At 42.4% G+C, this 12,580-nt stretch overlaps 1 protein-coding gene across 1 annotated transcript in view; it reads right to left on the reverse strand.

Moving 5' to 3' along the window:
• The window catches only part of NSMCE4A (NSE4A component of SMC5/6 complex), a 107,603-nt gene that overhangs the window by 38,152 nt on the left and 56,871 nt on the right, over positions 1–12,580 (reverse strand). Inside the window, exon 6 of the mRNA XM_078643945.1 lies at positions 6,590–6,680. Coding sequence (XP_078500071.1) covers positions 6,590–6,680 — 91 coding nt within the window. The remainder of the gene's footprint in view (positions 1–6,589; positions 6,681–12,580) is intronic.

Genomic DNA, 12,580 nt, shown 5'->3' on the forward strand with positions numbered 1-12,580 from the left:
CGTCCATACTTTTAAGGAGTGAGACTAAAGCTCCTCTGAAGTCACCTAGGGGTTCGATGCCGATTCATAAAGTTAGATAGCCTCATGCTGCCACTAAGTAGAAAAGAACTAATTGAACCAATTTGACACTGTGCTTCCAATAGTGATATCAGACAAACAATGTCTGAAGAGTGGCTGGACGACTGTTGAAGGCAGTCAAACGATATAAAAGACCATCCGATCAAGCAGTCACTCCCTAATTTCCAAGATCATCCCGTATGAGAGCACTATGCTCCCAATGCTCACTTGGAGGAGACCATTCTTCCTAAAGGGTCTTAAATGCCATATTCTAACTGTAACTGCAGCGGAACTCCACCCGCCGTCCAAACGTTCAGCTAAATAAAGACTGGATGAACATTTAGAGGGTTTGAAAGTTCGAACAAAGGCTTCAACAATGGTCTAACTCCTACTGCTTTCATGGACATTATTTATTTATTTATTTTTAAGATTTGTAGAGCGCAACAAATACCACAAGTGGTGTCTCGGCGCTGAGTTAGCAGGAAAAAAAAAAAGGCAACACTCCCTGTAAATTATTGAGTAAATAGCCATGTCTTCAGTTTCTTTCTGAAAATCATCAAAGATGGGCTGCTTTTTATGTGGGTAGGCAAAGAGTTCCAGAGTTTAGATGCGGCCACAAGGAAGCGTCTGTCTCCCCATGTGACCGTTCTCACCCGTTGAATACATAGAGCCGCAGAAGAGGCTGATCTTAAGACCCTGTTAGGGACATTTCTACACAGAGATTCCCTGAAAAACTCAGGTCCCAAGCTGTTTAATGCTTTGTAGGTTTACATAAAGCTTTAAATTTAGTTCTCTTTCTGACCGGGAGCCAATGAAGTTGGTGTATAATGGGGGAAATGGAAGCAAACCTTGGGGTTTTGGTCAGAATTCTTGCGGCTGCGTTCTGTACCATTTGTAGTTTATTAAAAACCTGCTCCTGGGCATTCAACAGAAGCCCATTACAGTAGTCCACCTTGGACAACACCAAGGAGGACATGAGGGTTTTTCCAGCCGATAGAGGAAGGAATGGTAACAACTTTTTCACCTTACGAAGCGTAAAAAAGGATGAGGATACCACAGCGTTGGCGTGACTGGTAAAGTTTAACTTGTTATCAAACAACACTCCCAGATTTCTGACCTTCGGAACCGGGATAGGTGGATTACCCATCTCCGAAGGCCACCAAGTTGGAGACCAAGATGGCTGTAGATCTCCAAACACCATTAGCTCAGTCTTATCAGTGTTTAGTTTTAAGCAGTTCCTATCCATCCATTGACTAATTGCTCTCATGCCTGACTGGAAGTTAGCTGCGACCTCACTCCCGTTTTTTCTCACTGCCAACACCAGTTGAGTGTCGTCTGCATACGAAGTCACTCCTATCCCAAAGGTTTTGATGACCCTCGCCAAGTCCGACACATAGATGTTAAAAAGTGTCGGACTTAGCGAGGATCCCTGGGGGACTCCGCAGGGCAACATAAAGGTCGGGGAATAGAAACTTCCCATTTTTACCGAATGCTCCCTGTTCGACAGAAAAGAAGCCAGGAGTTCGACAGCTTTGCCCTGTATGCCCATGGCGGTGACACGGTCGATCAGAGTATTATGATCGACCGTGTCAAAGGCCGCTGAGAGATCCAACAGAATCAGGACTGCCGTGCCACCCTGGTCCATGATCTGTCTGATCTCCTCAGCGGCCTTTATAAGCGCTGTCTCCGTGCCATGGCCTCCTCTGAACCCAAACTGGGTGTTGTCAAGCATGTTGTTCTGGTCAATGTAGCTCGCTAGCTGTTTATTTATTACCTTTTCAAGTATTTTGGCAGGGAAAGGCAACGCTGCTATCGGACGATAGCTTTTTAGTTCTGAGGTATCAAGAGTAGGTTTCTTCAAAAGTGGCTTTATTATAGCTGATTTCCAGCTTTGAGAGTAATTCCCTGATTTACAGGTAGTATTGAAAATATTTTCCAATATTGGGGCCACCACGTCGATGGATGATTTTATAATGGCCGGTGGACAGGGGTCCAGAGGAGAACCCGACATGGTGGCTTTAATGAGATCCTTTATTTCTAGCAGGGATGGAGGGTTAAATTCAACCAAAGAGGGAGTAGTGGGTGATATGTTGTTCAGTGATCTCGAGGGTTCCACTTCTGTAATGTTATTAAATTTGTCAAAGATTTCTGTGACCTTAGTCCTGAAAAAATCAGCCATTTTGTTACAGAATTCTTGATTCGTATCTAAGGTTGTGGGAGTTGGGAGTATTTGATAATATTGTCACTACCTGGTATAGTTGTTTGCTGGAGTTCTGGGCCAACTCTATTTGTTCGCAGAAGTATCTGCTTTTTTCCGTTCTTAATGTCTTTCGATAGCCTGACCATGCTCGTTTATATCTTTCTTTATCATTGTTGTCATAGCTGACTCGCCAGCGTCTTTCAAGATTGCGGCATTTCTGCCTCTCCAGTCTTAAAGATCCTGAGAACCAAGGGGCCGATGGTGTTACACGATTCGGGCGCAATTTCTTTAAGGGCGCTACTTGGTTAATAGTGTCTGTGAGCCATTGATTGTAATTGACTGCTAGATGAGAGTCTGACACTATAGGTGGTTTGTTGTTTTCAAGCTTCTCAGCTAAAGCTTTGGTATTTATGTTTTTCCAGTCCCTACATAGCCTAGGATTACTTTTAGCCGTCTGTACATTTTTATGTTGTTTAACGGGGATGTAGAAGACCACTACTGCATGGTCTGACCACACAACTGGGACAACCGTGGGGGGGTGATAGCTGGATTGCTCGTAAATAGGCCATCAAGAATATGGCCTGCTGTATGCGTGGCTGAGGTGACTAACTGATTTAGCCCAGCTGCCTTAAAATCATCAATGAGATTTGATGTATCTTTATCTGCTGTATTTTCCAAATGAAAATTAAAATCTCCGAGTACTGTAAAATCTGGGGCTACTAATGCCAGTTCCTGTAGCGTGCCTATCGATTGGAGAAAAGGCGTTCTGGCTGCCGGGGGACGGTATAGGAGAATACCATTAAACGTTTGAATAGGGGATAGATTGATAGCAAAGCCTAATACTTCAGCAGAAATGTTGTCTGGTATTACTGTTTTCAATGCTAGCTCTAGCCGTAGGATTATAGCGAGGCCGCCCCCCTTTTTTCCCTGCGGTCTATCCTGTCTTACAATATAGTAGCCCTCTGGAATGGCTGCTACCAGGTCTGGGCCCGATGCCAGATCGGCACATGTCTCTGTAACGAAGAGGATGTCAAGTTTGTGAGCCGAAATGAATTCAGACACGTCCTCTCTGTGTTTGCACAATGATCTCGCATTCACAAGTGCACATTTGATAGTTTTTGCTTCTTTAGCAAGCCTTTCAGGGGCAGATGGGTTTTGTGTGTTTGTACGCATAAATTTATACTTGCAGCAGGGGCAGATAGAATGGGATAGATTGGAGTGTGTATCTAAACTAAGATGTGGGCAATTTTTCAGTCCCAGTGTATTTTTTATATCTAACAGATCCGATTTGGTATATTTTAAAAACGTACTGGTTAAGAATGATGTCGGGCCAGTATTCAGGGCACTTGGCACGCCCTGGGCGCGGACTGGCGCAGACTGGAACCCCTTAGGCGCGGCTTCGGCGCGCTGAAGGCGTGCCCGCTGCGCTCGACCGCTGCGCTTGGTGAAGCGCATTATAATGACGGAGCGAGGCCCCGCCTCCAACTCGAACGCTAACTCGTTCGGTTGAAGCGGGAGCCTGCAAGCTGAGTATCCACCCTTGCCCGCCACTCAAACGGCACACGCCGCGGTGGATCGGTGCAAGGTAACACAGAGAAAATTACACAGTGATAAAAACGATGCTTCGTGATTTTTAAAATATTTCTAAAAAGATCTCTCTGTTAGGTACAATTCTCAGTAAAGTCAGGCAAATAGTATTTATATGCTGAATATCCAAGGCAGGAGGAGCCCCTCGCAATCTGCCGTTCACCAAGCGTTTACAATGGAGCTGCCACCACCCTGCTAACGCTGACAGATGTAAAAGGATGTGGCCCAAATATAAATGTAAGTTCTTGTGACATGGATAGTGGGGGAACCAACTGTCTTGCATATGGACCAGGGATTAGAAAAATGTCCGCATAGAGTGGGTCTGAATTTCAGGCTTTGATGTCCAGGAAAGTTTATACACTTTATTTGACTGAGATCTGCAGGTGGCTCAAGCTGCTCCAGTGTGGTACCGTCCTAAATTTTCTTTAGTTCTGGGATGACAGAAGTCAAACTTTCCCAGTTGCTTTAGATTGCTACTGAAGGTGTAGCAGACATTTTCAGACACTCTTAAATATTTCACAGGAAAGACTAGGTGGTGAAAACATATGGTTGGGAAATTTTTCTTCTTTTACTTATTTCAGGAGTCATCTATTCTAAGGTGGCCCTGGTATTGATTATTAAGTACCTCATTTTATCGTTGGGCTTAAGTGGTTTGACTTTGGTAAGTGTAAGCCCTGTTGAGAACAAGCATTGCGACTGTTGCATAATGGTAACATTCTTTAAGAGAACAGCTTCATCAAATCATACCAAAGAGGATCCTACACTGCCCAACAAGATGTAAACTAGCAGTGATGGCCCTCACCATTTGTCAAGGCAGATAATGAGCTCCCCATACTGACATCGGTCCCTAATCCCAATCTTCAACTCAGCATAGTCATTAATTGGTAAGGGGATAAATACAAGCAAAAATACGGTCTGCAATCTCAGTCCCAACCATCACTACAGACTGCACCAACATGCATGTGTTTTGGGCAAATTTAAATATGTTGCAGATACACAAACGCATAGCTTCAGAGGAAGAGATTCCTCTCTCTTGCATTTCAGAATCAGAGAAACAGGACTAAGAAAGTGATTGCGATTACTGGTTACAAATGAGGGCAGTGGAGGCATGGCCTCATCCTCCTTATCGGGGCAGGTGGCACACATTAATAAAGGTTTCTCTTTGGTTTATCATTTTTTTCTGCAACCTCGATCCTAATGCTACCAATTATATCCGCCATTTCTTCAAAGGCTGCACCCAAGCCCCTATGTCTTATGATGACGATCAAATTGGTGTGCAATATCTGTTTAACATACATACATCGTATCACAGAATAATTAGTGATGGATAGAAATGGCCGAGCTGCCTTTTTGAGTGCACATAGTACATGACCAATAATATCGGTCCACCCTGACCTGTTGACAGTAAGAGCAGCACTTGAAGAAACTGTTACAGTGGTGGCATCAGCCTAGTGCCCTTTGCCAATTAGCCTCATTTCGCAGGTGTTTTTTTAACCTGCTACAGTGAGTGACAGGAGTGATCTGGCTAGTACAAACTGAAGAACCAAATACGTTTTTTTCAGGAGCGGTGATTAATATCCTTTCCTCCACTTTCTACTGCTAGTAAATTCGTAGGAGATTGACAAACTCTCACCCTCTGTTGTGGGAGGCTTCAGCTCCTAGAAAACAGAAAGCTGTATTGTCTCATAAGAAAGGTAAGGACCACATTTTTGCCTGAGAGTTTTACTGCTTTGATATATACCTGGGTCATGAGATCCTGTCTGTGGTTTCCGCCCAAAGGAATACTTTCCTGTGGAGAGGTGTGGTGCAGCGGTCAGGGCAGCTGGCTTCGGAGCACAGGGTTCACGGTTCGATCCCCGGCTCCGGCGACAGCTCAGCACCATGCGACTCTGGGCAATGGCTCACTTAATTTCCACGATGGCCCCCAGCGCCTTGAGACCCGTAAGGGTGAGTAGTTTGCGCTTTACAAATATGGATTTTATTTTTATTTTTTATTTATGTACCATCTCCTAAGAAAGGGGATGCAATCAAATGTTGCAAAAGGATCTCCTATATTTTTCTATATCTGTAACTATAACACATCATTTGTATGGACCTTGGAGGAAAAAACTCTTGCCTACACGTGTATTAACTTAAGGTATTAGGATGTTAAACAATCTTTTCTTTGACCTTTAAAAAGCGGTTTGAGCTTTACAAAGTATAACTCAGTTGTGATAAAATCACCACCATGTCGACAAAAAGAGGCTCAATGCAAAAGGATCTCTTCCACCTTTGTGACCTGGCCTTACATCTTTGGTGCACTTGGGTTACAATATATCAGGGACTGGTTACACGTTTAGGCCAAAGTAAGACATTTAAAAATCATGTAATAACATTCTATCAATGATGTCTATGCATCTTGTCAGGGAAAGGGGGCACATATGAAAAAGTGTTTTTGCCCTGTTCGAGTACCCACTCCAGCATTCCTACGATAATCTGGTGGATGGAGACCGAGGAAAAGCATTATTCCTGGAATGGACAATGTCTTCATCCTGTAACCTATCAAATGAGGTTGTTCAAGATATAAAACCTTTCCATAGCCATCCTGGGTCATATGTAGAGATAATGGTAGATGCCCCAGTGAAAAGTTTTACTGAAGATACTTTAATGTGCTCTGGCTCATCTATAAGAATTAATGGCCAAACTATACCCAAGAAAAACCTGGTTATAACAGTCCAAGCCTATGCCAAATCAAAATCTACTCACGGTCATCCTGAAAATAAGTCTGAAGCAGCCCAAGGATTCTCTCCACTTCCTTCTCTGTGGCTTCCTGGTGAGATTCGTCCATCTTTTTCAACTGTGAAGGAAACAACAACTAACAATCAAACAGGGAGCACAGATTGGTTATGATGCAATGCAGGGCAGCGTTTAGCAAGATAGTGCGAGGCGAGAGCAGTGAAGAGGATTAGATTTGTACTTACATTTTTTATTTAATCAAATGCAATCAGTTACACTGTAGATATAGTTCATGGATGGCGCAGTCATGGGACATTAGACAGGGTCAGTTGGTCCGTAAACACGCTGAGTTAAAGTAAGCCGCTTCTGTTATGTCTGTCAGTCTCGTGTGTGTAATTTGTGCCATGTCACTGTGTATTTCCTTGTTTTTAATCATATCACGCTCAGTAATGTCACCAGATAAACAAATGTTTTTAACTCTCGGCAACCACGTGTACCCTAATGCGACACTTTTGCCACTATACCCAGATATTATCAACTATAGGCGCAGATTACCCGCATTGCATCACGTTTTGCGCAACAGCTTCATTGTGACCACGCCAGGGCCACTGGATATATATCGTTAATGTGTGCTCTTATGGCACATTGTAGCCACGCATGGTCATCCACTAGATAGTCATCATACATGCCCACATCCATTCACATGCATGATGTTTCTATTTCACAGCCTTGAAATTTACAGGGCAATTCGTGGAGGAGTGCAGAAGTACTAGACACGCATGAAATGAGCAACCAGTTGACAACTATGTGTCTATCATAGTTTTCCTTTTCAGATACTCATCGCAAAGGATCTGTAATTAACACGTTCCCACTATACTCACAGTGCGCTTTAGGGCGTGCGCTGATAAGTACACGTGGAGTGGCCTCCTAGTTTTTTGGCCACACTCACACACATTGTCCTGACGAAAGCCTCACGAATACAGCAGAAGGCTGAAACTAGTTGACCTACACCTTGTAGGGATATTGAGGCACATTTTTACCTCAAAAGTATCCCAACTATGTTATTAATCATGTCCTAAGACCCTTTCATTAAGACATTTACAAGGGCATCTCTTAGCGACATTTTTATCACTTATTCACATTTCACATAACACTTCAGATTTTCACAAAAAAACCTGCTCCGCTGTAAATCAGGCGTTGAAGTACAGCTGGATTGCACTCGGCAATCCAGCTGGGACCCCGGTGATGAAGCATGCAACCTAGAAGGTAGGTGGGTGAGGGGTCTTCTAAAGCAACCACTGGTTGTCTGCGGTCCCCCCTATAAGGGTACAGGTCACTAACAAGGACTATAACCGTCTAGGGACTTGTCCACGTTGTTTTGTGCATAATTTCGGGAAAAGGGCATGGTCCCGTTCAGTTTCCTTACTCTCTAGTTGTTTACGAACATTAAATTCATATACTGCTAGTGCTCTAGAACATTAGACATAAATGCTTTCACACTGGAGGCTAATGAGTCTGTTTAGTGGAGTGCCTGCCTAGCGGAAAGTTTGGTACAGAGTTGGGTTCCAGGGCACTTTAATCTACTTTTCACAAGTGGCAAAATTGCTGAAAATCAAGGAGAGTTTACAAGGACAACGAAGGGATTTTATTTCACATATGATTTTTCAGAGACTTGTGTACAAGACCAATGAGCTTCACTAAATAGTTGCAATAGTTAAATGACATTTGTAAAGTGCGATCCACACATCTTTACGAACAGAAATCTAGTTGCTGAATACAAAAACAAAACAAATTAAATAGATTAAACTACTGTTTATGACAGCTTCATCCAATATCTGCTAGTGCCAATTTCCTTCCTGTCGATGTTTTCCAGTGGAATTAAGATTATCAACCTGTTCCTCATTTTATACATTATTCTAAACATATTTCTGCATGAGCAATCCCATCTCACCGTGCTACAGTTGAAGCAAAATACTTGTCTTGAACTTGTATGGATTTCAAGAACCAAACAATTGCCAGGTGTTTACTGTGTGTAATTGTGGTCAAACAGTCTCTTTAGAGAAAGCACAGCTATGAAATATGCATCGTCCAACATGAGAACATCAGCAATCTGGGGGACGAGGGAATGAACATGCGAGGGCTTAAAGTAGGGACAGAACTACTAGGAACACACTCTTTGGTGTCTTTGTATGGTCAGGTAGTTAAAGGGGAAGCTAGTAGGACACACAATTGTTAAACATGAACATGACTGCCTCCTTCTCTACAATATTTAAAAATGTTACCTGAATCAGAAATTCTGAGAAGCCATCATAGTAGAGAGCATTTTATGGCACACTGGATACTAGGAATAGTAAGACTTGCCGCACGATTGAGTGTTCTTGTGAGTTATTATTTATTTCACTAGAGTTCCAAACTTTCTGGATGTGAGCTGTGTGAACTTCATGAAACCATGTTTAGTTTCAAAATCAAATTTTCACTGGCTAGATTTTGGTTGGGGTGATGTAGGGGACCAATGTACGACAGATACATTGAAGTCAATCTAAAGAGAATTTCTAGATTGTCAACATTCGTTTCAGGGTGCACTGGCTTATCTCACAGTGAAGTATTCAGTTCCTGATGCGTGCACCTCTATACAGTTCATCTGGTCAATTTTTATGTGGAAATATTAGGAGGTTTTCTGCAGTGTATTTATGTGCTTCATTATTGTGTTGGTGCTCGTTGGACACATCAGTAGTTCGTCCAGATGTGTAGTTTACATCTGTTTAATTGCACTATTGATCAGCTGGCCCTTATAAGGGGTTTTCTCTCTTGACTGCCTATGCTTTTGTTCCATGATGCAGTGGTTGGCACTACAATATATTGTGCCATGTCCTCTCTGCATTTTTGACTCCTCTCCTTGTTCACAGCAATGAATTGCACCATCCTGTTATGCACTAAAAGGTGCATATGTGTTTTCAACTGCGTAAATGTCCTCAGAAATGCAGGAGCTCCTCCAATTGCACCTCTGAGCACCCTAACAATTAGAATGAGGATTCTGTAACTAAATTACTACCCTCAAAAGAGTTAAATCTGCCTTTAGCTCACTCAAACTTCACTCCATGCACAGGTTCTGCTCAGTGATGTTACTCATTTACATTGCCATGCTTCCCCTCACCAAAACACACTACACACCCCAACCTTTTCGCTAACGTGCATTCTAATGTCTCTCTTTACTCGCCACCATAAGAAACGCTAACCAATATCACCTAACAATTCTATAGCTTACACCCACTCCTTCTCTATAACAGACGGTCCAACTCTTTTTATGTCTTTCTGCATCTCACACAGACCTAAACCCAATCTTCTCATCTGTCAATGAAGTACAGGTTTCCTGCTTTCATAGAATCTGAAAAACTTATTTGCTTTAATTTAGAGTCCTAATCGGTCACACCTACCTTTCCATCTACAATCTCACCTCTGGTCCTTTCACATACTATGCAAAATAACATCAAAATAACATCAGCAAAGTTTAGAAAGGGTGACAAACTATGCAACTTAAATACTTAACCCATAGGTGGGTGGGGGATACCTCAAAAAAAGAAAACAGAAGAATATTAAACAAACAAGTTTGTACAAAAACACAAACATTAAAAGGATTATGTTACTTACCCAATACGCAACTGTTCTTGGCAGGTAGAGTTGTAGATTCACATGCTTTTGCATACTCCTGCCATCAAGTGTTGGGTCGGAATGCTCGCAAGTTGTTTTTCTTCTAAGAAGTTTTTCCAGTCACAAGGTGAGGTGACTCCTCCTTTCGGTGACAGTGCACATGGGCATCGACTCCATTGTTAAATTGTTTTCCGGTAAGGGGGTGATAATGGAGTAAGTGAGTGCAATATAAAGATGTCCATGCGTATATAATGCAAATAAAGAGAAGTGCAACAACTACTGGTGACCAGGGAGGTGGGAGGGAGAATTTGAATCTAAAGCTCTACATGCCAAGAACAGATGCTTACTGGGTAAGTAACATTATTTGTTCGAGGCATGTCTGCTGTAGATACAGATGCTTTGCATAAACTATATAGCACTATTGTTCCAAAGCAGTGACTAACCAGTAGATGTTGCAGTTGTCTGAAAAAGTGTGTTAGCACTGCTTGCCCTACATTGGCTTGTTGTCGAGCTAACACATCCACACAACAGTGTTTGGTAAATGTGTGTGGTGTAGACCATGTTCCTGCTTTACATATGTCAGCTATAGGAATGTTACCTAAAAAGGACATAGATGCCCCTATTTTGCGGGTGGAATGTGCTCTAGTGGGTATAAAGTTATTTTTGCTTATGCATAACAAGTTTGAATACATTTAACAATCCATCTTGAAATGCCAGATTTAGAGATAAGATTGTCCTTGAGATCTGGTGGTACAAATGCAACAAACAATTGCTGTGTTTTATGAAAATCTTTTGTCATTTCGATATAATACAGTAACCCTCTCCTGACAACACGTGTATGAAGAGCTAGTTCTGCTACAGAATCAGGTTGAGGGAAGACGAGAGGTAACTCAACCGATTGGTTAAGATGAAAAGCAGAAACTACTTTAGGGATGAATATTGGGTTGGTGCGAAGAACTACCCTATATTTATTAAGCGGAAAGAAGGGTTCTTCTAAGGTTAATACCGGTAGCTCATCAACTCTCCTTAATGAAGTGACTGCAATGAGGCAACTTCCATTAAAGGAACTGTAAGGGACAATTGTATAATGGTTCGAAGGGTGGACTCATGAGTCTTGTAAGTACAATGTTGAGATTCCATACCAATGTTGGAGGTATACTGGGTGGTATTATTCTTTTTAAACCTTCCATAAAGGCTTAAATCACAGGGACTTTGAACAAAGATAAATGCTGTCTGTTTTGCAGATATGCAGTCACTACTGCAAGATGCAATCAAATAGATGTGTAAGCTAGATTCAATTGATTTAGGTACATAAGATAACAAACAATGTTTTGAACAGAAGCATCTAAAGTATTAATCTTGTTGTTATTACAATAAACAACAAATAGTTTCTATTTTGCTGCATAACAAGCTCTGGTAGTGGTCCTTCTCGCTTCTTTTCGAATAGTCATACAGATTGGTGGCAAATTTAAGTATCCAAACTCTATGACTTCAGGAGCCAAATCGCCAAGTTGAGCTCCTTGGTGTTTGGGCGTCTGATTTCTCCACGGTTCTTAGTGAAAAGTCTGGAATAGAGGCGTAGCTTTTGATGTGGAACTACTGAGAGTTCCAGAAGTGTGTTGTACCATGGTTGATAGGCCCACATGGGAGCTACTAAAATCAGTTTGAGTGATGTTTGCCTGAGCTTTCGAACAAGAAACTGAAGGAGTGGGAGAGACAGAAAAGCTTAGGCAAATATCTTTGACCAATTGATCCATAGGGCATTGCCTTTGGATCGAGAGTGTGGGGACCTGGAGGCGAAGTTTGGGCATTCTGCACTGTCCACTGTGGCGAACTGAACTATTTGTGGTAATCCCCATTTTTGAAAATATGGAAGGAGAACTTGGAGATGATGTTCCCACTCATGTATTTGAGGTCTGCTTCTGCTGAGGAGCAATTGGATTGTTGAATCCTGGAAAGTGCTCTGCCAGAAGATGAATTTAGTGATGAATTGCCCAGCTCCAGATGGTCCAAGAGAGAAGATACAGCTGGGAAGTGTGTCCCCCCCCACCCCGTTTTTCTTTGTATTACATGGCTGTCATGTTGTCCGTGCGGACGAGGAAAACCTGGTCTATGACATGAGACTAAAAAGCTTTGAGTACTAGAAATACTGCTAGAAGCTCTAGATAGTTGATGTGGAGACATTTGTGCTTGTTGTCCCAGAGACCCTGAATTGTGTAATTGTGGAGATGGGGACCCCAACCTGTGAGAGAAGCGTCTGCTGTTAGCAGGACCTGTGGAACAGGGTCGTTGAAAGGCATTCCTTTTGATACGTTTTGTGGGTTCCACCACTGCAGAGAGCAATTGGTGCGGCTGCCTACCAACACTAGAACT

This window comes from Lissotriton helveticus, chromosome 5_1 (assembly GCF_964261635.1).
Source record: "Lissotriton helveticus chromosome 5_1, aLisHel1.1, whole genome shotgun sequence".
Classification (NCBI taxonomy): Eukaryota; Metazoa; Chordata; class Amphibia; order Caudata; family Salamandridae; genus Lissotriton; species Lissotriton helveticus.